Source organism: Dipodomys merriami, unplaced genomic scaffold, assembly GCF_024711535.1.
Source record: "Dipodomys merriami isolate MVZ:Mamm:240054 unplaced genomic scaffold, mDipMer1.0.p SCAF_30, whole genome shotgun sequence".
Taxonomy (NCBI): domain Eukaryota; kingdom Metazoa; phylum Chordata; class Mammalia; order Rodentia; family Heteromyidae; genus Dipodomys; species Dipodomys merriami.
In genome coordinates this window covers 4,912,551-4,939,107 of record NW_027204493.1, presented here as the reverse complement: position 1 = coordinate 4,939,107, position 26,557 = coordinate 4,912,551, and the positions used below count along the sequence as shown (strand labels likewise).

Sequence of the window (26,557 nt, the reverse complement as noted above, 5' to 3'; positions counted from 1 at the left end):
CAGATTCTGGCCTGCAGAATAATGACAGAATTGGTTTCTATTTTTCAGGACACCAAGTTTGTAATAATGAATATACTTACTTCTACTTCACTCCTTTTACTAAAATAATTTCAGGTGAATAAAAAATTTAACTCTAAAAAATTAAACCATGAAACTATAAAATGGAAAGACAGGAAAATTTAAATATTAATCTTGGATGATAGGTCCTTTCTCACTAAAACAAAATCATAAACCTCCAAAAGGAAAAAAAAATAAATCTGACTACATTAAAGTACTTTTCGCATGGAACAAAATACCATAAACAAAGTAAAAATTTAAAAAGCTACTAGAAGAAATATTTACAATGCCTAACATACAAATATTAACCTTCTTTATTTAAAGAAGTATTACCATCAGTATGAACTGGCAACAGGAAAAAGCCAAAAAGCAATAATTACAGGGAAAAAAAAAGATTTTAACATTTTAATGTTGCTTAAAATTATAAAACAAGTAGGAACTAAAGAGTTACAAATTTTCACCTGTCAGATTGGCAAAGATATAGTTACTACATTACCTTAGCAAGGCTGAGGGGAAAAGACACTGATTTACTGGATAAGTTGGTAAAAATGTCTCAAGGAAAATTTGGCATTATCCAAATACATTTAAAATGCATATATCCTTTGACAGCAACTCTATTTCCAGTTTTATGTATCAGGACAAATACATATGTCCACATACGTTAATATCAGTGTTATTTATGAAAGCTAAAGATTGAAAGCAGTGTAACTGTCCTTCAAGAGGCTGCTGTTTTAGGAAAGTATACTATATCCACATAATGGAATATATAAGGAAAATAAATATATTTTAAAAATCTGACCTAATCTCCAGAAGTACTAAGAAGAAAAACCAAACAGTTCTTGTAAGAATTGTTATATATACCTGTGACTTTGAACTATTACTATAGCTTTATGTGCACATTCACACATTTAGACATGCATTCTCTTGGAGAATTTCAAGAACTTGCATCTCTAAGTAGTAAATGGGGTGAAGTGACAGGGAGGCTTTCTAATTTCTAGTCTATCCTCAGTATTTATGGACATTATTTTCCAGCATAAATGTATTACTTAAGAACTCAAATATGTTTTTTAAGTTGAAATTGATACTTTGTCAAGGTAATTTCTTATCAGTTGTTAGAACAATAACCTGGAATTCCAAGGCTAGATTTCTGGTGTGGATGGCAGCAATAAATTGCTGTCTAGCAGGTTCTAAAAGTTATATTCTTAGTACTTGATTTTCTTCAGCTGTAAATTAGAATTCTGATGCTTGCTTAGAATATGCACTGCTAATAGCTATCATTTATCAGCTCAATGTATTTATCAGCTCAATGTAATATCTCAATGATTTATTTTGTGTGTAAACACACACATTTGTAGTAGTTAGCCATCAACACGGTGCTCGCCATGCTTAACAAATTTTAAACTCTAATTCTGTTCTCTCTCCTTTCTTTAGCTAATCTTTAGCATATTTCTAAACAAGATTTCTCAAATATTAAAAACCTTCTACAAGAATAGACTATAACTGTTCCACTGAGTCTAGCTATTGGTTGAGATGGTGGTCTCATGAACTTTTTGCTCTGGCCAGCCTAGAACTATGATCCTCCAGATCTTAATCTCCCCAGTAAGTAGAATCATTGGCATGAGCTACCAGTGCCTAGTCTCTGTATTTGTTTTTAATTTTAAGTCTAAAATTATTTCTAATAAAAAGCTTTAAAATTTAAAAACTGCAAATAATATTTCTTTAGTGTAAATATGGCTGGTTTACCAGCTTTAAGAACTATTATACACTATTATCCATGTAAAGCTATCCAAGGGAACCCAAGGGGCTAGCTCTACTGTGAAGTTACTTACATATGCAGTTCTCTATATAAATACTAGTCCTTTTAAGAGACATACAAGCTATTCTCTTCATTTGCTTTTAACCTTCCTGCACTAAGATAATATGCTGATATTTTAAAAAATCATATGTAGAATAGACTTCACATAATGAAACAAACATATTTTGAAATTTTACCATTTTAGAGTCTTAAGATATAAAAGCTTGGGTTTGAAGACTATGAGTTCCTAACTCATTTTTCATGTTCAAGTATAAAACAAGAAATGGGTAAGTCAGAATAAAGTATCATTGTTTGTTCTTCTCAGTTCATTAACTATAACGATTTTTCTAATTTTTATTATTGTTTTTTAGATAGGAGAATAAACCAGACACTCATGCACACTAAGTGCATGCTCCACCACTGAACTACACCACCAATTCCTATTTTTTTTAATTTTCAAAAGCTATTTTCTTACTTGGAATATGCTGGAGAAACCCAATATGGGTTGTCCTCTGCTGCTTTGGCATGACGCAAAATGGCTTCCCGAGGATTACTGTCATCAGTCTTGTCCAAAGCAATATTTTTCACAATGTAGGATGACAGAGTTCCTCCATGGGTTCCAACTCTGCCACCTCGACCTGATTCAAAAGAAAAACAAAATAAAAGCAAATCAGATAGAATCAGCATGATATACATAGTTGTATCTGTGCATGTTATACTTACCTGAACATAAATCTAAACCTAATCATCAACCCGTCAGCTGTAAGGTATATAGACGCAAAGAAATCACCAAGTCTTAACTTCCCCCAAAATTTTAAAGCAGGAAGAGATTTTCAGAAAAATTGTCATGTCTTATTTGTGAAATTCAAAGATACAAAAACAGGGCTGGGAAGGTGGTTCAGTGGTAGAACGCTTGCCTTGCATGCATGAGGCCCTGGGTTCGATTCCTCAGCACCACATAAGCAAAAAGAAAAAAGCCGGAAGTGGTGCTGTGGCTCAAGTGGTAGAGCACTAGCCTTGAGCTGAAGAACTGAGGGACAGCACCCAGGCCCAGAGTTCAGGCCCCACGACCGGACCCAAAAAAACAAAACAAAACAAAACAAAGATACAAAAACAAATTCAAATACAAAAAGAAGTTACAAGTGTCTAAATTTTTAGAAAGATAAACACATGAAAAGCCAAATAACATTGAAATTTTAATTTCATAAAATTAAGAAAAAAACTAAAGGGAAGAATCAACTGCCAGTAACTATTATAGCATAGAGGAATGAGACAGCCCTGAAGCTGAGGTAAAGTTGGGTGGGTCTTTTTTAAAACAATGGATCCATTTGAGAGAGGTTCAGAAAGTAGAGTTAAGACAGAAGTAAGGTTCAGAAAGTAGTGTTAAGTACAAAAATGTAGACATAAGGAAGCTGAGTGTATGTGGATAGGAGTGCGCCTACAGTAAACGTAGAAGATGGAGTAGAAAAAAGTTATAAACGAGGGTAACAGGCAGGCTGTATGCAATCTTGACTCCCAGCTGGAAATACAAATATAGAGTGGGAAGCACATGCAGATGTGGAGGCAGTAGCAACACGAAAACTAGAGGATCCAAGGACTAAAGCTGTGTGTATGATGGAGGTGGGATGGGAACAGGGAGTGACTTGACATATGGTACCTAGTTTAGAAGGACTTGCAATAATCTAGGTAAGTAAATAATTTAGGAGTTTGGGGGCTGGGAAGGTGGCTCAGTGGTAGAGCGCTTGCTTTGTATACATGAGGCCCTGGGTTCAATTCCTCAGCATCACATAAGCAGAAAAAAAAAAAGCTGGAAGTGGCGCTGTGGCTCAAGTAGTAGAGCGCTAGCCTTGAGCTGAAGAGCTGAGGGACAGTGCCCAGGCCAGAGTTCAGGCCCACGACCGGACCAAAATAAAAAAAAAAAAAAAAAAAAAAAAAAATTGAGGAGTTTGATTAATGGCAGAGAAAGTTTTTAATACTGAAATGGCAAAGAAAAGCAGATCTAGAGCTTATACTGAGATAAATGAACAAGCCATAAGCTAAAAGGCTCAGGAGCCTAAGACAAATGGTTACACAGATGATAAAAGAAAATCAAGTTCTAGTGAATGTAGGTTATACTATAGCCAATGTTACCTCAATTCCTTCTGACACCTACCTTTTTAAAAACTCTTTATTTATCTTCTAGTGAATGGTATGGGCAGCTCTATTTTATCAACACACAACTAAATCATGGCTACTTTCTGCCTTGTGTGAAATGTGAAATGTAATCTTGTCTGGATCCCAGTCAAATGCCCAATGTTGTAAATTAAACCAATCTTGAGAGCAGTGGTTTTAACACTAGGTTCCAAGGAGTCCCAGAGTTCCACTGAGGTTACCTACAGAGCTCAAGTTGGAGACTGACCAGAAAAGAAATCAGGCCTCCTCCCTACTTCAGCACAGTATCTCCATTTTTATCAGTATTATATACTGTAATTCTGCATCAGGTCTTTATGAAAAACATTCTGGTGCTAAAAAGAAATTTGAAAAGCACTACCCAGTACAATCTCCAGAAGCACCAATCTTCCCATCTGTGTATTGAGTACCCCACCCTACCCCTCACTCCTTTGTAGGTAAGTAGCTAGATCACAGTCACCTGGGCCTGCTACAGGAGGCTCAGGTTTGTGTGACTTCAGGGGGTCCAGTCTGTCCTTTTCCAGCTGCTTCCTCGTGCTCCGTTGGCGGGGCTCACGGAACATAGGCAAGGCATGAGCTGCAAGAAGACACATTTGAAAAATTTCATTATAATAATAACCCTTCATCCAAAAACATAGCTAAAGCATGACTAACTGGAACATGAAATGGAAATCATAATGACAGTCTTCATCTAATAATAAGACAGTCTTACTGTAACCAATTAACTGTTTTTGTTTGATACCAGATTCATTGTTCACCTCTTTGGGCAGGCAGCTAATGGCACTTAGGAAACACTGTGAAACCCTGTTATGGAAACATTGATGAAGGTCCCCATCTCCCAAACCAGAGCTAGTAATTAAAACTTAATTTCTATGGTTTTGAAAAGAAACATAATATGTAACTGCCTCTTATTTTTTTCACTGGACCCAAATGTGGGTAATGCCAACAGCTTGCCTGTCAGCCCTGAAGTTTCCTCAGATGCCTCATAAACACTGGAATCACTTCACACGTTTCTGAAATGTGACCACCTCTCAGGAGGAGTTGACAACACTGAGTAACCGGAAGGGAGGAGCACTTATCCCACTGGAACTGGGATAAAGGTTGCCATGAATGCAGGGGTGCCTGAATCTCCTGGCATAGGGACTAGATGGGGCCCTTTCCCCTCTTTTTACAAAAGGATAAAAATCAGAGTCACTTTTGTTCATTTTTTTGGTTGTTTACTAAATGTCAGAATTAAATTTGAGAATATAAAAGAATGCAAGAATTCAGAAGGAAAACTGTAATCTATGAAGGAGGTCACTGGTAAAGTATCTTTTCCTTGACCTCAAAAAAATTATTAGAATATTTACCTTTGACCCTTACACACAGACTAAAGTCTGTTTTAGAAGAGTAAGCTTTTCCATAGGGCCAAGGGAAAGAATATAAATTTTTAAAGGTAATTCATAATATGAAATGTATGTAAAACCTCAAAAATTCTTTCAGTATCTCCTTCTGCCATTTGCCCCTCTTGCCAACAGAGACCTGACCATATCACTCACAGTAAAACATGCCTGCCTTGAGTCAGGGGAGCTGAAAACACAACTGCCCGTCATTCTGTCAGGCAACACAACACACAGTATTTTTAGGAAGGGGAAAAATAGCTTTTCACTTCAAACGACTAGAGGAATTTAAGTAGGCCGCGTGTAATTACATGAGCTAGACTGGTTATGACACCGACTTTAACACTTCTACTCTTGCAAAAAGTGTCATGGGATCTCCTGACTGATCATAAGGTCCAAGAGATTTGGTCTCACATGAGACCCACCACCAGAGAGAAATGCAGCAATATAGCGCCCCCTGGGCCTTAAACTGAGATAGTGGTAAAGTCCACAAGTCTGTCCACCAATACCAATCAGTCTCATCCAAGATTTCCTTCCTAGTCATCACCTGTTACAGATCTGAAGCCATGGCTTTAGGAACAAAGATCTGCAAGATTAATGAGATTCCATAAGTGACAGACCTGAAAGAAGCTGATCTGCCATGGTAAACTTTCTGCTCAGACCTCAGGCAGTTAATTTTATATACGAATACCACCAGAATGGTACCACATGGTCACATGTGGAGGACATGGAGGAGACCCTTCATTTAATCTCCTCACTTTGCATGTAAGTTTCAGTTCTTTAACATCCTACTACTAGTTCATGTGCCATTCATGGACAAAGCCACGTCATTCCAAGATCAGCACTCTTGTTTGTTCAGAGAACAGGCTATTATTCTTTAAAAGGCTGCTATAAGGTAATGCATTCAGCTGCAATAGGCTGTTGAAGAATGCATTGAAAATTACATGGAACAGTCTGCTCACCTTGATGAGCCACAGATGCTTAAGGATAGCTGTCACATGACTGTACTCATTTCCACATAATTGGGATTTTGTAATACATACCTTCAATTGGAAGAATCAAGCAATCAACACGTTAGCAAAGACAACACACTATGATACTGAGAGGCATGATAACTACTTACGAGTGATGATGTAGTCCTGGGTTAGAGTCTCAGCTTGTTTTGCTTTCCGCTGAGTTTTAACCACACATAATTTTGCTCCCCTAAAGGAGGAAAAAGAAATTATTTTCTAAAGTTTGTTTTAGGAACAGAAAATCTACATCAAAAGCATCAGATACTTTTGGAAACATACTCTGTGCACACCATCTGGTCAAGTCAAGGACTTGACTTTCTGATAGCATCAGATAGGGTCTTGGTGATAAGGTATTATTAAACTTAAAGAAATCCAAATCTGTCCAGTAAATGATTACTACCAAGTAAGAGACAGGAAAGTAGGTTACAGGGCATTAGGACACAATTTTTCTTGAGAAAAAAAATGTACTTAAACATTTTAACATATTAACATAAATATTAACATAATTAGCTTTTTACCTTAAAGGTTATAGATTCAAATTTCAGCTTATGTTTTAGATAAAACAGATAAAAAGCAACCTGAATAGCATACTCTACAAATGATCTATGTCCACATATTAAATACAATAATAAAAATGTCTGGAATGAACATAGCACCACTGCCTAGGAGCTACAGACGACAAACCTAGAATTAACCGAGTGTGCTTAGAGTATTCTACCTCTTCTTAGCAATGCTGAGCTATCCTGTTCAGAAGAAGCAAATATAAGCCAAGCATAGTAGAGCTACCTGTAATCCTAGCTACTTAAGTGAATACTTGGGAGGGGGGGAAAATCACAGTTTGAAGCAGCCCAGGCAAAAAAAAGTTCATGACACTCTTCTCAACCAGTGGCTGGACATAGTGCATGTTATCATCCCCAGCAGCACTGGGCAGTATAAAGTGGGAAGACTACAGCTTAGGCAGGCCTGAACATAAAGCAAAATCCTTCTTCAAAAATAACTCACACCTGAAATCCTAGCTACTCAGGAGGCTGAGACCTGAGGATCATGGTTCAAAGCCAGCCTGGGCAGGAAAGGCCATAAAACTCTTATCTCTAATAAACCATCAGAAAACTGGAAGTGGTGCTGTAGTTCAAGTGGTAGAGCACTAGCCTAGAGCTGAAATGCTGAGGGCTGAGGGACAGTGCTCAGGTCCAGAGTTCAAGCCCCATGATTGACAAAAAAAGTCCCTAGTATGGAGGGTAGGGAGTAGAGAGAAGCAAGTATTTAAAAAAATCTTAGATTCCATATAAAGGTAACACCCTTTGAAAGGTGTGCTTAACAAGGCTAAAGTGAAGTAAACTCCCTTTCATATTAATTCATTAGCATTTTAAGTTCTTTGTTAATAAACAAAATCCTATCTCTATTTTAAAGTTGTTATATAGAACTCCTTCTTATAGTACAGTGGTTCCAATTCTACCAAAAGCTAGGAACCAAGGCAGAGAAGAGATATCTGCTTATATTTAGAACAAAATTATGGTTAGTGAAAACTTATTCATAGAAGATGGTATATGATATGATGTTTTGGATCAGGTTTATAGGGAAGTCCAGTGAATTTAACATCTGATTTTTTTACTCACTGCATCTTAAGAAGCTAATCATCCATTTTGGAATGATAATACATGTCTGTCTTCCCCCCCCCCCCCCCCAAACAAATAACTGGCTAAGTCCTGGTGGCTCATGCCTTTAATCCAAACTACTCAGAAGGCTGAGATCTGAGGATTCAAAGTAAGCAGGAGCAGGAAAGTCCTTGAGACTCTTATCTCCAATTAACCACCAAAAAGCCAGAAGTGGAGCTGCTGTGACTCAAATGATAGAGTGCTAGCCTTAAGCAAAAAAGCTCAGGGATAGTACCCAATCCCTGAGTTCAAGCCCCCAGGACCAGTACATGCGTGCACATGTGTGTGGGTGTATACATATCCACCCTCCCCCCCCCACACACACACAAACACACACACAAACTGAGGAACTGAGTGAGTCTGAGTCTCTCATGACGTCTCCAGACTCTGGAAATACACTGGTATGCTTAGGTTTAATATTTGTGTGAGAATGGGACTTAAGGGGAGCACTATCTTTATTAATTGGCATAGATAACTTTGCTTTGCATTCAAAGCAGAAACTGCTAGGCCAAAAGAAAGATAACAAAATGGTCATTTCCTATAAATGGTTAGCTCCCTGCTTTGCTAATCTCTCACATGCATCACTACTAATGTCACTGTCTAGGGTGGTATGCAAAGTGAGTGGGACTACCCCTCACCACACACACTCCTCTGCACTCAACATTTCAGCTGAAGAACTGCAAATCCCCAGGAAACTTTCACTTTGAATTCAGTGTGGATCAAGGGTGATATCTAAATCCTCTTTAAAGCTTAATACCAGGAGTTTGAGGCTTTACTCTGTGCCAGCTGCATTTTCTAAAAGGGTGGATCCTCATCAAAGGGGAAATAAATAAAAGCAGGAGTGAAACAAAGTTATTCTCCCCAGTTGCTGTCATCCATCTAAAACATGCAATACTTTTGAAATACCTCTGACTCTTGTTGGGGTCATAATAGACTTTTGCCAATCCATTTCCAGTTCCAACCATAATCTGGTTCAGCTTTGGATGCCACAGGCAGCGGACAACACTCTGAAAAGGAAAAGAATGAAAGTTAACTAAAGAAGTCAAATAAAAACGGGAGGAAAATCCTCTTAGTATATCTTGTATGACTGACTAGCATACTAAATTAAATGCATATCCTAATAGCACTGTAACTTTTCAGACATTTTCTTCTACAGAGAAATGCTGTGCTCTTGGAGATCCATTCCATCACTTACTATCTTGTGAAACTACCAAAATAGAAAAGATGTTCTCTTCCAGGTATGAGCCCTTTTGTTCTGATAGCCCTAAAACCACATAGTTAGGTGGCCTAACTCTGTCACCATGTGAAGCTGGCATTGTGGAATGCTGAATACATGTATCCAGTTATGCTTACTACCAAAGCAGAGTTAAATTTCAGTGCTTCATGATCTTACACACACAATATGTCCCCTCTGGATGGTAGACTGAAGACAGATGGTTATTGTTTTTAGTTTACAAAGATCCAAGTCTCATTAAGTTTTTCAGAAAGAACACATTTTGGTAGGCACTTAATTATAGCTCTAAGATTAAAAAAATAGAAAGACAATGGCAGAAGATAAACAGTAGGCACAAAGATTAGAAAGAAAAACTGTTTAAGGGAAGGTTCACTGGAAGCCATGATCCTCTGAATTCACTTCTGGTGAGGACTACAAACTATCCTGAGTTCTGAGTTTTCACAGCCTGCTTTTAAGTAAGAGTAGAGGTGGGAAGGAGAGCATTGTCAGAATTAAGGGTAAAAATGAAACTAATATTAATAACACTGGTAGGCAGAAATACCATGCACCAAGTTCTGCAAAACTCATTCGGATAAAGCAAGAAGTAGAGGAAATAATTCAGCATCTATTAATAATCTGTCATGTGCCAAGGTACAGATGAAGATCAAGGTGGAAAAGGGGGATACATTTGGATATTGCCATTTCATAATTCCAATGGTAAAATAAGAATCATGAAACCTCTTTCTCCTAAATCTACTTTGAACTCATTATCTTTGGCTTGTCTCAAACCACACTCTCTTTAATTAATACAAAATAACTGGGAACCTCTGAAATATCACTTGATGAAATTCTGACTCTTATCTGACAATATTATATAGTAAAGTGGCCACAAATCCCTCTCTGTGATTCTAGAAAAATTAAGTAGGAAGTGAGAAAGAGCCACAGGACTTCTAACTTACATGAGTCAATACGAAAGAGAGAGAGAGAGAGAGAGAGAGAGAGAGAGAGAGAGAGAGAGAGAGAGAGAGAGAGAGAGAGAGAGAGAGAGAGAGAGAGAGAGAGTCAGTAGTGGGGCCTAAACTCTGGGCCTGGGTGCTATCCCTCAGCTCTTTAGCTCAAGGAGAGGGATCTACCACTTGAGCCACAGCGCCACTTCTGGTTATCTGGTGGTTTATTGAAGATCAGAGTCTCATGGACTTTCCTGCCTGGGCTGGCTTTGAACGGTGTTCCTCAGATCTCAGCCTCCTGAGTAGCTAGGATTACAGATGTAAGTTACTGGCACCTGGCTAGAAGAGTGGTTCTTAAGCTGTGCAAACCAAGAGTGTTGCAATCTCTGTATTTTTAGAGGAGCAAAACAAAACAAAACAAAAAACAACCAAATACCAGTTTTTCACAATTTTAGGCTTTCTTCCTATAATTTCCTTAAATCTACTGTGTCTGTTGCCCAAATTCTGCTGGCAAGTGCTAAAAGATGATAAAACATACAATAGTGAATAACTATTAACAGAAAACTTTGAATTATCAATTAGATTAATAAATTATAGTTGACAGTTTGATATACCCTCTCCTTTTTTTCTGATAGCTGCTGTTTTGTCCATTTGTTCATAGACCTTACTTTATGACACATGGATGTTAAAACCAAACTTTCTCCTAATAAAACTGTTATTAGTTTGTAAGACAGAATTAAGCATATCAGTAGTTCATGGTTTGCAAAGCACAGTTGAAACTTTCAGGTGCTCTGCCTCTGAGACTAATTTGAGAACCATGCCTAAACTGCTGGAAGTTTCTTGATGGTCACAGCCAGGTACATGGAAACATGAGGAGAGGCATAAGTGAAACTTTCTAACATCATGTTTATGTAACCCTATCTAGAATAAGTTCATTGGAGCCAAGACTTGTCTCTTAATCTTTGATCTAATGCCATCACTACTCAGACCACCCCTTATTCTACTTTTTTCCTTTCTTATACCTCTTAACACAACACATAATTTATTAATTAAGCTTGTTGTCTTCCTCCTTCATTGTAATTTACGTTCCATGGCAAAATATTTGGGTTAGCTCTCTTTGGCAATATATCTCAAGTACCTAAATTTGTGTCTGGTACTCAGAAAATGTGTGTGCTGAAACACAGGTCACTTACGCCTAAGAGTATTACTTTGCTAGGTAGTATTGGAGATAATTTTCAAGTTAAAATAGTTAAGCTCCATGAGGACTAATTTGATTATGTTTTATTATTATTATACCCACGTATCCTACAAATGCAATGGGGCTAGTTCCTTTCTTATTCAGTACTGGAGGGAGGAGATGTATATGATTCAGAGAGCAAGAAACAAGAGGAGCTTTCAAGGGCCTTCAGAAACTTCACCATTTACAAATGGCCCCAGGACAATCTTAAGGACACAGTAATAGAGTTATTTCTCTTCGTTAGTTCTCTAGAGGTCTGGCTAAGCAGTCTAATATTACTGGTTCTCAAATATGTTTTCAAGTGAGCAGGGTGCAGAATTGGAAAAGGTCCACAATGTAGGCCTGATAAATTCCAAGACACCCAGCCAAAGAGGCAGTTTCCAGGGGCAGCAGGTTACTGTTACTCTCTCCCTCTATGCTACGGGTGTAAATGTTAGAGAGAGGCAAATGCTCAGGCCAACAGACCAATGTCTGATTGCTTTCCAGGGAGTCCAAGGACACTGCACTTCTATTCCTGTTCACATCCTTTATTCTCCAGAGTTCGGACACATCACACACACTGCTTAGCAGCTGTTACAGAGCAGCACATTTACCCTCTTTTCATGCTGAAGCAGGGAGCAGCAAATAAGATCCCTTGAACTAAACAGTCATTCCAGAGATCTGTTCACTGTGGCAATGAGTCACCAGAGCAACCAATTAGTCTAACTTAGGCAAAGGATACTTAAAGCTCAATTACCCTAAGACTGGTTATTAATCAAATACTACAGGGATTCTAAAACACAGAATGAAGAAACAGAATTCAAAGTCAAAGGTGGGTGGGCCTTTTTGTTTATTAATATTTACTGTGTGTGTTTAGCTAACCTTTGTAAACTTTGCAGCTAATGCGGCTCTACACTTTGCCCTGTCAGGGAAATGCATCTTATAGCAGAGAGCTGGCCATCTGCCAAACTAAACAATCCCTGAGACAGCGGCAGGGCTGGAGAGAAGCAGAGCTGCCATGCCGCTAACTTGTCAAACATACATACTAGGCTTTGCTTAACAACAATGGACACGTGCCTGTTGGGAGCCTAAGCAGCCACGGGAAGACAGATGAGCTTTAAGTACAAAGGAGGAACCACAATGATTCAATAAACCAACTAGCCAAATTCTTTAGAGAGGTGCGTCTTTGGCAAAACACTACAGATTTACTGACCTATAGATCTGCTAAGCACTGCAACAAGGGTAAGTGGCACATCTGAAGGAAGAATATCAAGATGTTAGAAAAACAAGATAAAATAGAAACTTCTCACCTTATAACAGGTGATTCAAATGGCAGAAAGCCACTGTGATGCAAAGAACTAGAAATTAGTCTGAGTATTGAATCTACCAATTTGATTAAACTAATAAACTGTGTTATAGTTACATTAATTCTTACTTTATATAGGGGATTTCATTAGTGGATACTCATGTTTTTGGCAGAAAATTATCTCTATTCTTTAAACCAAAGTCCCATTTCATTTTATCCCTAGAACTGGGAAGGGCAGAGTAACCACAAATCACTCCAAAACTACTTAGTTCTAACAGCAGCCACTAAGGATGATAACCAGAGTTACATATAATAAGCAAGATGACCAGAGGGAATTATACAAAGACCTTTCTTCCCAGCAGAGCCCAAAGGATGGGGCAGAGAAGCAGGGAGGGGGAAGGGTGTAAGTGAAAAGAATACTGAGTATAAGCAGCAGTGTCAAGATTCCAAAGCAAAACTTTTGGAATTACCCCTCAGCAAAAGTTGAAATGGCCACAAAAATTCCAAATAATTTATTTCTGTGGGATATTTTTGTTTGTTTATTTTAAGTGAAATCATGGAAGCAAACTAAGGAGAGAAAGCAGAAAAAGCCAAAGAGAATTAGGACATACCAGGAGAGGAACTCTTAGGAATCTTGTGTGTTATATCATTTAATGCAATTGAGGCCTCACAACAATACTACAAAATTAGCGAGCTCATTCCTTTTCACAGATGGAAACACTGAGACTTTAGGAGGGTAATTTCTCAAGGTAACATAACTTGTAAATAGGTAGGCAGGTTTCTCCAATTCCATTGTTCACTCCCTTATACTACTTAATCATGCAAAGCTCTATTTTCAAAGATGGGGAGGAAGAGAGGTGGAAGATTTTTACTTATTTCCAAATCCACCTAACCCAGAAACAGAGATCTTAGCAAGCTTCTATTAAAATAAAATGGCGGCTAGAAATGTGGCTCAGTAGCAGAGCACTGAAAGGCCCCAAATCGATCCCTTAACACTGCAAAGAGTGGGAAGGAGCAGATGTTATAACTAAAACCATGAAAGAAAAAGCCCACCAGTTCCCAGGTCAGAAATTTCTATAAAAGAAACCAATGCCTGTATAATATCTTAGGTGTTCACAATGTGTATAATCCAAACACCACCATATTCTACCTCATATGAAAAGAAGCCCAACATCCTTCATAATTTTATGCCTTACACATGATTATGCAGAAACACCATTTCCTGATCCTTCCCAGCTGCTGTCCCACATTGTAAACCAAACTCCATCTGGTCCTATATAGTACAAGCTAACTAAACCAGAGATTCCTTAAGAGAACATTCAGATTTTTCAAATAAAGAGCCTGTGAAGGAGACTATTACACAATTTTGCAAATTTATATAGAAGGCATCTTATAGATACAGCCACCTCAAAAACCACACCAATCAACCCAACCATCGTGTATGTGTGTGTGTACGTGCGTGCGCACGCATGCACACACATAAGGTTAAGAACACAAGTCAATGGTCAAAATACTTTTAAGTATATGTATGAAAACAAAATAATGCAACATGTTGAGATTTGTTTCAGAAAGGCAGAAAGAGAGGGTGGAAACATGAGTCTATCAAGGTACTTATATATATATATATATATATATATATATATATATATATATATATATATATATAACATGCCAAAATGTAACCTCCTTGAAAAACTAATTGGTATTAGTAAAAAATATTAAAAAAAAAACTGAACAGCTAAAAACATGTGAACTCTAAACAAGGAAAAAAAGGCAGGTAAAAAATAGAAAGGTACTTTTTTCTAGCTCTCTTCTCTTTTCTAGCTCTTTTCTCTCTTTCCCAGCTCTCTCTTCTCTTTCCCACCTCTCTTTCCCAGCTCTCTTTCCCAGCCTCTTTCCCAGCTCTCTTTCCCAGATCTTTTGCCAGCCACGTGGAGTGCCAACCTTGTCTGGTCCCAGCAGATCTACTAAATAAACTACCCCTTACCTGAATACCATGTGCATGATGCTGTTCTTATCTGGCTACCTCTTTTTAAAAACCTAACATAAATGGTGCCGTGACTCAGATAAAGGGCTTAAAGTCAGGATAGGTGGGATTCCTCTCTGTTTTTTTTTTTCCCTCTTTTTTCTTTTTTGTTTGTTCTTCCCTTTTTGCTCTGAGGAATACCCACAGTTCTGATGGCCTTTTGCGAACCCATCTGTCTGCTGCGGACACAGCGCATCGATACCATTGATGGCCTTCACATCCACATCCACACCACTTCTCTACTCGGGTGAGTGAAACTACTCTCTACGGTTCTCTGTTGCTCAGTCTCTATCCAGATGTGGCGCCACGCCAGAGAGCTCCTACGGCCTTTAGCTGAAAGGCCGGTCACCTCTGAAGCCGAGGATGCTTGGTTTTGGGGGCTTGGCTATTTCTCTCTAGAGGGTTCTGGGGGAAGACGGGACGCCGCTTCTGCCTGGTCAGCTCTCCTTCACTCACCAGAGTGACTCTCCTACACATTTAATGGGGTGCTGCGAGTCACGCCTGAGCAGTGAAACCCCTTTGAAATGCCTCCTGCGCTCCCTGGAAGGATAGAGTGCCTCATTTTTATGCCATTCTCAGATGTAGACAGTTTTCGCCACTGCAATGGTAAATGGTCAGAAGTCTGTTTACTTTCAGGTTCTCTTTGTTCTCTCTCTGCCAGTCATGTCCAACTTTCCCTATCTCTCCCTTTCTCTTTTCTACATTTTGGCTTGTGCCCTGAAGAGTGCAACGCAGGCTGGGTCCTGGGGACCCCCCTCTAGGTTCTCTCTCAAAGGCTAGCCAATCTAGGCTTGATCTATTTGTTCAGGGTTTCTTTGCATTTTTTCAGAAATTTGCCATCTTGAGTCCGCCATCTTGGCCACATGGTGGGTTAAGGGTTTGGCCCCCATCTGACCTTTAACCTTCCACCAAGCTTACTACTCCATCCATCTATTCTAAGGTGCCTTGCTAACAAGTTGCTCTTTTCACAGGCCCTGGTAACTGAAGCCCAACTATCTGATGTGCTTTGTTAGCAAAGATGTCTAAACACTGCTGTCAAAATTTTAGGTTTTGAGTTTTGCCTTTTTTGTTTTGTATTGTGTATTCTACTACTGACTACATGGTTCTAAAATACTGGGCTTATCTGTGCTAAAATTCTCATCACATCTAACAAGTTTTGTCATTGCAGAATATTTGCTGGTCAATTCTTGATAAGGACCAGGTAAGCTCTATTCTATTTGATCTCGTTGCTTTAATTGGAAATAATAAAGGGCTTTTGTGGCAAAGATTGCAGTTAAAAGCCAGCCCGCGCTGAAAAATCCATCTCCCAACTAACCTGCAAAGAGCCAGGCTGGAAGCATGGCTCAAGATTCTTATCTCTAACCAGCCAAACACTGGAAGTGGTACTGTATGTAACTCAAAGTGGTAGAGCACTAGCCTTGAGCAGAAGTGCTCAGGGATAGTGCCCAGGCCTTGCGTTCAAACCTCCTTGAATACCACTGGGACAAGCCATCCCAGCAACGAGCACCTAGACACAGCCAGTCTGGGGAACAAGGGAACATGACAGGAATAAGAGGAGATGATGTCATATCAGCCACTTTGTGCCTGCCCTTTCAAAATTAACCAGAGCTGGGAGGTCAGTAGAAGTAAGAAGCCTGCCCATCCAATGTATATACCTGTCTACCTATTTATTAACTGAACAGGAATTTATATTCTTGCCTTTGTCACCTGACTTCTCTACCTAGTCGCCAGATGGCAGAAGTAGCTAGGAACATTTCTAGCAACATTTTCAGCCCCAAGTCCTTCCTCTTGAGATTTATTTGCTCTCTAGTATTTTTTTTTCCAGCCCCTCAATGCTCATGAGACTTCTCCAGACTTCATCTAAGGACTCATGCCACCAAGGGACAGCTGCTGCTCACTGCCTTCTCTGGGAGGGGACCAAATTCCAGCCTTTTACCCCGATTGTCAACGCCCCTTGTCAGCAGGAAGTAGCCAGAGAGAATCCTAGCCTTCTTTCATGATTATTGAAAGGCTGGAATGTAAGGTCCGCTCCTGGATGGTGAGCAGACTCCACCCTCCTCCCAGCAAAGTCTCCACCCAGTACCTGCGTTACCTAGGCAACTGAGACACCTGGAAGAGGTCACATCTGCATCCGCTGAGGTCACATCTGAATTTGATGTGGCCACACCTTTCTCTGCCCATACCCTAGATAAGGCCTAGCCCAGGCCCAGACGCTCTTTTTTTCTAGCTCTCTCTTCTCTTTTCTAGCACTTTTCTCTCTTTCCCAGCTCTCTCTTCTCTTTCCCACCTCTCTCTTTCCCACCTCTCTTTCCCAGATCTTTTGCTAGCCTTGAGTGCCAACCTTGCCTGGTCCCAGCAGGTCTACTAAATAAACCTACCCCTTACCTGAAAAAAAAAAAAGAAAAGAAAAAAAAGAAAGGTATTGAAAAAGAACTTTCTTCAGACATCCACAAGCCCAACACTTCACAGAGAAAGGAAAATTGTTTTCTACGTTAATTGAGCCAGAGAGTAGAAAAGTAAGGTGAGGAGTTTTCAAACTGTTTTAAGCCATCTGTCCTCTCTGGAACCTTCTTTTCTCAAGCTTCTCTCGTGAGCTTTGCAACACACATGGATCATCATATTTGGTCAAGTTAGGTCAAGTCTCAGTTTCTAATAAAGAAGATTCCTCAGCATCCACTTGATCTCCATGGTGACATCCTAAAGGTGGACAGCTTCTCTACAATTCCCAGTGAACATAATAAACATATCCTTCTTTCCTCTCTACATTCCTCCAACTCTGAAAATTCAATCAGGAGTCAGACTTGCAAGCAACTGTCATTTTTGCTAGAAATGTTCTTGTAAATATGACCGATCTAACTCTTTCACTGAAAAGCCAGACAGAAGCCTAAAGGTGATATTAATAATAATTTTTTTAAAAACTAGAGCACTTTTATTTTTTTGTAGAATTTGGTATAGAAAAATCAAGCAAGAAAGTGTTGCTCTGCATCTGCCACAAATAATTGATACAGATACATGGATTATGCTTTATAAAACTGGCATCTAATTAACAAATTAATTCCATAGAGTCCATGGAAAATGCATATATTAAATCTTACAGTCTATAATCAAAAATTAAGGTAACCACTAAAGCCATAAAAATCTGGAACCTAGCCGGGCTCTGGTGGCTCACACCTGTAATCCTAACTACTCAGGAGGCTAAGATATAAGGATCATGATTCAAAGCCAGCCCAGGCAAGAAAGTACATGAGACTCTGATCTCCAATAAACCACTCAGAAAACCAGAAGTGACTCTGCAGCTCAAGAGTGCTCACCTTGAGCTGAAGAGCTGAGGGACATCGCCCAGGCCCAGAGTTCAAGCCCTACTACCGACCCCCCAAAAAAATCTGGAACCTGGTAGTTGTCCTTGGCACTAAATGAATCACATCTGTATCTGATAACAATTTTGCTTGAAGAATTTAATCATAAAAAAGTTCTCAGAAAAAAAATAGGTCCCCTGGGTAATAAAATTAAACACAATTTTCTCATCTAATTCAAAACACTAGGAGTTAGTTTATTCAAATTCTGTTTATGAAGGCAAAGAAAATACAAATAGTGATTGAAAAAGCCTAGTAACTACTCTTATTGCTGATAGTGTAGAAGCAGCAAACAAACAGGAAGGCGGCTAGAGCTGGAGTCCAGAGAATAAATGACAGATGGATGATTGGTTATTTAGAGATTAGAGGCCTCAGATAGAGGATCCAGCTAGAGGAGAGCAGCACAACTTTCCACTGGTGGGCACCAGATGGGTTACCGATATGTGACTTGGGCCACTCAGTCCTCTGTGCCTGAGGTACTGGAGCTTCAGCTTAATCACTTCCAGGAAACAGTAGCCATTATCTGTGTATCTCACATATTACCCCTTGTCATGGGGACCAGGATGTGAAAAGGCTAGGGAAGGATGATCTATACTATCTCTCTCAATCTAATTTACACAGACTCAGGCCTCTTTGCCTTTATCAGCAGTTATAAAGAATCTTTATGGATATAAAGATAACAATCAGAAATCCTTCATTTATATGAACAAAGCACAAAGGTATAAAACTTATTAAATCTCTTTTTTTTTTGGGGGGGGGGTCTGGTCGTGGGGCCTGAACTCTGGGCCTGGGCGCTGTCCCTCAGCTCTTCAGCTCAAGGCTAGCGCTCTACCACTTGAGCCACAGCACCACTTCCGGCTTTTTTCTTTTTGCTTATGTGGTGCTGAGGATTCGAACTCAGGGCCTCAGGCATGCAAAGCAAGCTCTCTACCACCGAGCCACCTTCCTAGCCCCTTATTAAATCTCTTAACTGCTGGACACATCTATGATTACATTTTGAAAATCATCAAGTATGCAATTTTTTAACAGAAAAGGCTGAATTATCTTCTTGTATGGATAACCTATACAGGACATGTAAAACATTCTTTAATATAATACAGGCAAATATGTTTTAGATATATTCTTTTATTTTGTCCTTTGGGGACAAAATCTCTCCCTTCTATAAAACTATTATCTGTCATTCCCAAAAGGGAAAATACTATGTTAATTCCAGACCTCTTTTTTGTTATCTTTAAGTAACTATGCAAGGGGCTTTCAATGCAGCATATAAGTTTGTAAGTATAAGGCATCTTGATCAATGTCACCCATTCCAGTCTCTCCTGTCTCTTCCAATCCTACCTTTCCCTTCAAATTACCTAGTTCCATTTTCACATACATTAAATATTATGACTATATTCACCCACCTTTTCTCTCTCTATGGTACAGACATCTTTTTTTCTTCACACTATATAAAATTAGAAAACGTGCCCAATGTTCTGATTGAACAGCTAGAAGACTTGTTACCAAAGATAATTTGTCAGATTCAGGTATGAAAAAGAAAAAAGTAGTCAAAAAGTCTTTCACTTGGTACGTCAGTGAAGACAGTATGGTACTAGAATTACATAATATAGTGACAGTCATTATTGTATTACATGTTTACTCATTAAGTAGAGAATAGTATATTGCTCTGAACATCTTTGAACATCTACAAAATCCGATTTACTGTGACATGTCATGTCCCCCACACCCCCAATATCTTATAAAGATGTAGCTATGTTTATCCACAGGGCTATATTACTTAGTGGCAGATTCTTCATTGTTATTCACAGTCAAAGTATCTATACAAAAAAAGGCAGGTAAGTGTAAATACCTGTGTAAGTAAAACATAAACGCTTGTATAGCAAAGGTTATAAAACATTTTTTTTTTGCCAATCCTGGGCACTGTCCCTGAGCTTCTTTTGCTCAAGGCTAGCGCTCTACCACTTGAGACACAGCGCCACTTCTGGCCTTTTCTGTTTATGTGATGAGGAATCTAACCCAGGCCTTCATGCATGCTAGGCAAGCACTCTACAACTAAGCCACATTTCCAGCCCTAAAATGTTTTTATTTAATGAAAAGAGAAACATTGAGTATTTAAATGGTTTTGAAGTGCAATAAATGGAAGCAGAAAACACTTACTTGCTTAAAAATGCTGAATAAAACACTAACCAGTACTTGTTATAGGGTCAAATATCATTAGAAAATTGGTAAACTATTAAACCCTCCTTTTAGTCCTTTTTATTTTTTCATGAAATCTGAGGCACATTCATTTATCTCACATTGCAAATCCCAAAATGGCATCATTACCAAACATATAGATGTAGGAAAAGATACTTCCAAATAGCATTCAAATCTTAATATTTACACCAAAGCATAGTATATGTCATAAAGTAGACCTCAATCTTTAACCTCAGAGTTATTAGCTTAAGTTACCAGTATCTTAGGCATTCGTAGCAAATTTGCATTTCCTTCATTGAACTCAAAATATAGCTATTTTTAGTAAATGTGAAAAAGAGAGCATCAACCAAGTTTTTGAAAAGGCAAAATAAAATGTATATTCCTTTCATTGAACCTAAAAAGAGAGATAATTATGCTCTAAAATTCAAATTTATTTTTTACAGTTGTTAATAAAAATAAAAACAAAAGAAAATTAATAAGCCACTTGTACAAGTCCCAGTAAGAACAAACTAAAATGTAATTAAAAAAATAAGCATCAACACTAACAAAGGCATTTTTTTTTACTAATATGTATCTTCTGTGTGCCATGTATTGTGTTAAGCAAGAGTAATATGTTACCCTTACCACACACAGCACTTTCAGCCCCAGGAGGTCCCTATTCTAATATGCTCAGTGGAGAATTCATAATGTCTAAGATGACAGTGTGAAGGATTTTACTTAGTGCCAGAGGCCTGACTCAGAGATACAGCTACTGCCTAACATGTTAAAAAAAAAAAAAAAGAAAGAAAAAAGAAAAGGTTCACTTTGACAAAAGACTGAACAGCAACTTTATAATCTTCAAGGAAAGAGAAAATGTTAACCAGCTGTTCTCCAAGTCCATAAGGACTAGAGTAAAGGATGTGGGCTTTAAAAATGAGAATGTGAGGTGAAGTAGAGAAAAATAGATGGACTCTTTAGGGAGATTGTAAAATCTCCTGTTAAGTTGAGTGTGTATATGAAAGTTAAGTCATAGCTCTCAGGTAAGCAAAAGTTGAGTCTGGAAAATAATACTGAGAAACGGAGCAGAACACGCTGAGACCAGCGGGCACTTAATTAAGCAAAAGTGGGTAATTTTGCCTTCAGCATAGTTATCGCAAGGGATCATAACACCAGAGCAAGAAAGTAACTCACAGTGGATCAGTGATACTATTTCATTTCCTACTCTATGAATGTTTCTCTCAGTGTGCAGCTAAAATATAAAATAGCATCTTCCTCCTAGTCATGTCTGCTATAAATTGTAGTTTCATTGTACTCATTACCTTACTCGTGTAACTGTAACCCCTCTGTACAGTATTTTTACAATAAAAAAGTATATATAAAAAAAGAGATTCTGACAGAAAAAAAATGTGGTGAGCTCCTGGTCAGTTGTAGTAGGAAATATACCCCACTTAGTCCTCCCTCTGAATGTGATTATAAAATCTAGTACGGAAGCGTGGTGTAGTTAGTTAAGGACTCTGACAAGGAAAAGCAATTATAACTTGTAATCCCAGCTAGCTGGGCTACACAGAGCAAGAGGACTGCAATTCAAGGAGACTGAGCAAAGATACCATCTCAAAAAAAAAAAGTGGGTGTTATGGTGCATCTCTGTCATCCCAACTACATGAAAGAAAGGATGGTCTGCATAAAAAAAATCTCTCTATCTAAAAAATTAAAAAACAAAAAAAGCAAAAATGGGTAAGATCATGCATGGCTCAATGGTAGAGCACCTTGTCTAGCAAGTGCAAAGCCCTAGTTCAAATCTAGTACCACAAGAGCACTTCTAGAGATAATAGTACTGACTGACCATTGTGCTTTGTGATAGCAAAACATTTTCCTAGTTTTACTGGCAGTTAATGCTCACAGTGTGACAGAAAGAAACCCTTTAATGCTGTATTGGCTGATTTACATTAAATTCCATCATCTTCTACTTATTTCCAGGAAATAATTGGTGGTCTTACACCTTGCCTTCCTGTTCTTTTTCTTGGTCAGTCATGGGGCTTGAACTCCAAGCCTGGGTACTGTCCCTGAGCTCTTTTGCTCAAGGCTAGCACTCTACCACTGAGCCACAGTGCCACTTTTGGTTTTCTGGTGATAACTGGGTCAGATTTGAACCACGATCCTCAGATCTCAGCCTCCTGAGTAGCTAGGAGCCACCTGTGCCCCGATGCCTTTCTGTTCTTAATGACCAAATGTTGATTACACTATTGTATCATCTGGCAAGGTGCAAATGACAGTAGGCACATTTTACTAAATATAAATAAGTTAATGAGGCTCCTTTGAAGATTTGTATTGTTGCATGCTCCCACTGTTCAAAACAAAATGTGCTCATTACCTGATTTATAACTGTAACCCCTCTGTATATCACCTTTACCATAAAAATAAATTTTCAAAAAGGGAACTATAGTAACTCTCTTAAGCTATTTCCTTGTTCAAATAATATATATTTTAAATCAACTGCTATTCACTAGACACAGATTCCTCTGTGATTAAAAAAAAAAGCAGAGGATGGAAAGCTAGTTACTTCAAAATCTTTTTTTCAATCTCTTATACTTTGCAATCTATTTCACTATATTTTAGAAGGTGGATAAATGCCAAATACAGTCCTTCAAGTTATTTTTGGTTGACATTTATATTACTGCCAGCTCAGATTCTCTCTATGTGCTATTCCCTATATGATCCTGACTGGACAAGAACACTATTTGACTCCATTTCTAGGAAACTTGTAAGGAGGTATAGTTCTGCCTGAAGTGGGCATTTAAACCAGTTCAGACAGATGATCAGTCTATTCTCTATACAAAAAAAGAAGGAAAGAGGGTTCCTTTGCTCCTTCAGAGGAAAGCTTTCAAATGCACAGCTTCAATAACTTGTTTGAACTGAATTCCCAGATACCATATATATCTATATGCAAATGTAAAAACAAAGATACATTCCAGATCCAATTCTGGGCATGCCTGGAATATCCATTAATTTGAATTAGCTTTCTGTTCTCCATATGTACAAATAATAGCGGCTGACTACAGTCTGAATGGTCTACTTACAAATTAAGATAAAGAGTTAGCTTCTTGAAGGTCTCCATCAATTATTTATTCTTCAATCTCTTTAGATTTAAAAATATCAATACTCTTATCTAATAATAACATGGAAACTTTCTATGTGAAGTAAAAGTATCAACACTGCTGTATGTATTTATATGTTAAGTATATTTATATGTAACACCATCATTTTAAGGTATGTGTCATTTTATATGTTAAGACACATAGAGCAATTTTCTTGAGCCTCAGAATGTATTGATCTAAATTTCATATTTAGAATAATCTATGAGTAGTAGAATTAGATATATATTACTTTCTTCATGACCTTCCTATCTCTGTCAACTTTTTTTGACTTAGTTTGTTATACTATTTTTTTGCTTTGTTTTATTTTGTTTCTTGGGACAAGGTCTTGCTAGATAGTCCAGTATAGCCTTGAATTTATAATCTTTGTGTGTCAGCCTTCTGATGCTGAGATTAAAGGCATGTTCCACCATGTCAGGAGGATACATTTTTTAATAAGAAAAAATAATGTGTAAAGTTATTCTAATCAGTATTTATGAAGAATCAAATTCTACAAGGTGAGAAAAATAATGAAAACTCAAGTTCTCTTCAGAAGTTTACATAATTAAATAAAGAAGGAAATAGCTAGCATTTTGTAGAAAATATTTTTAAATAAATACATTTTTAAAAAAAATATAGCTCTTACTTTTCATTATTTCTTTTTTTGGTTTTTTTTTTAACTTTATTTTCCTGTAAAGATGCTGTACAGAGGGTTACAGTTAAATCAGTAAGGTAATGAGTACATTTCTTGGTGAGCATTGTTAGCCCCTTTCCTTTGTTTTTCTCCTACACTTTGACAACATAATTTTACCAATAATTATGCATACTTCAACCAATACTTATAAAAATAAAGGGCCATGAGAAAACTTATAGTAATTAAGTGAATACATAAATAAATCTAATTGTAGAAAAATTTCAAGTTCTCCCTATCTTGTGGGAAAGACCAGAGTTAGTGCTGATAACAAAGGGAAAAGTCCTTATTTTCATTTCCCTTGATGAAGATAAAAGTAACTGAAAAATGTTCAGGAAAAGAGATCCAAAATACACACTTTCTTAACTATAGGGCTAGCGCCACAAAAATCACCATCACCACAAGATTTCAGGTGGAGAGAGGCACCTAATACTTAAAGACATGGAGTTGTCTTGTATAAAGAACATGAAAGACTGGCACTGGTGGCTCACATCTGTAATCCTAGGTTCTCAGGAGGCTGAGATTTGAGGATAGCAGTTCAAAGTCAGCCCAGGCAAGAAAGGCTATGAGAGTCTTATCTCCAATTAACTACCAGAAAACTGAAGTGAAGCTGTGGCAGAGTGCTAGCCTTGAACAAAAGAGCCATGGGCAGCACCCAGGCCCTAAGTTCAAACCCCAAAACTGACTGAAAAGAAGGAAGGAAGGAAGGAAGGAAGGAAAGAAGGAAGGAAGGAAGGAAGGAAGGAAGGAAGGAAGGAAGGAAGGAAGGAAGGAAGGAAGGAAGGAAGGAAGGAAGGAAGGAAGGAAGGAAGGAAGGAAGGAAGGAAGGACATGAAGTTTTATGAAGAACATGAAAATTTTTATGTCTCACAGGAAAAGATATTCTGGAAAACAAGTAATGATAAAAAATAAAAGAAGCAAAAACTGAACATTAACTTGTTCTCTGCCATCTATTGTTAGTAGTTTAAAAATGTTCATATACTCAGCTCTCTAGACAATCACAAATGTGTCTTTTTCTAAAACACCTTTAATACTGTATTTATTGTGCTAGTGCTAGAATTTTTCAATCAACTATGAAATGTCCAAGGAAGTGTAGTTGAAAATATCCAGGAAATATTCCCTCGTTGCCCTCCAGAGGCCATGTACTAGACCAGTTGTGCTAGATACTATATTTGTGTTTTCTAAATAAAAGGTTAGTTCTTTTTTCTTCCAATCCTCATTTTGTTCAGTATTTATAGAAAGAAAAGTCACAGGCAGGTACCAATTGCTCACACCTGAAATCCTAGCTACTTAGGAGTCTGAGATCTGAGGAACACAGTTCAATGCCAGCCCGGGCAGAAAAGTCCCAACAAGACTCTTATCTCCAATTAACCACCAAAAGGCTGGAAGTGAAGCTGTAGCTCAAGTGGTAGCATGCTAACCTTGAGCAAAAAAGCTCAGAGAGAGCCCAAGCCCTGGATACAAATGCCAGGATAAACACAAACAAACATACAGACAAAATTTAAAAAATCAAAACAAAAAAGAAGTCCCTCACCAAAGTACCTAAGCAAACAAATTAGAAGCCAGGCTCAGCTGTGAAATTTGTGAATTTTTTTCCTTGAACTGTTTTCCCTTTACCCAAGGAATGCCCACTGTCTCTTTCAAATTATTACCAAAGGTGAACAAGATGAAGAGCCACGGTCTTAATGCCAGGTCAAAACAATTTTATTAACCATGCTAAGCTTAAAACAATGCTAATGAAAGTTAATAACACGTATCTCTTGGTTTATGGTTTTTCATATTAGGCATTTTACAAGTATAATTTAATTTAAAAACTGAAAAGCTAATAATAATTATTCTATGTTATTTTCCTAAATAAGTGACTTTAAAAAGGTTCAAATCTTTTTATGATTTCTTCTATACATTCTTTGAAAAATTGATGTCATTTCCAATTTCATCTATTATTTTTGTCTATGCTTTTATAAAAGAAAAAAATGTAATGGAGGCCTTTTAGACTTTTATATAGTACCTAAAAACTGGTAAGGTCCTATTAGTAAACTCAAGATTCAAGTTATCTTCTAGAATTAATTTTAGAAATAAGGCCAAGTGTACTACCTAAATCGCAAAGAATTAGATAATAAGGAATGCATGTTTGCTTAACTTGAGGAGATACAATTCGACTACAAAGAAAGCATCTAAAAATAATTGTAGCAGAATGACAAAATATGTGCAAGCATCACTGCACACAGTGAAAACAGTAAAAGTTAAAACATATTTACCTATATTACCAAAATCAACTCCAAACACATCAAAGACCTTGAAGTCAAAGCTGAAAATATTACAGGAAGGAATAGGAGAAACTCTAGGGCTCCTTGGCACAGGCCAAAATTTTCTTAATAAAGACCCAGAAACACAACAAATCAAAGAAAGGTTGGACAAATGGGATTGCATT

At 37.9% G+C, this 26,557-nt stretch overlaps 1 protein-coding gene across 2 annotated transcripts in view; it reads right to left on the bottom strand.

Moving 5' to 3' along the window:
* Positions 1–26,557, bottom strand: part of Wdr70 (WD repeat domain 70) — a 214,400-nt gene that overhangs the window by 9,987 nt on the left and 177,856 nt on the right. For both annotated transcript variants that reach the window (XM_070041066.1, XM_070041067.1), the window contains 4 exons: positions 8,975–9,075; positions 6,524–6,603; positions 4,482–4,598; positions 2,328–2,490 (listed from right to left, as the gene is read on the bottom strand). In XM_070041066.1, the coding sequence (XP_069897167.1) occupies positions 2,328–2,490; positions 4,482–4,598; positions 6,524–6,603; positions 8,975–9,075 (461 nt within the window). The remainder of the gene's footprint in view (positions 1–2,327; positions 2,491–4,481; positions 4,599–6,523; positions 6,604–8,974; positions 9,076–26,557) is intronic.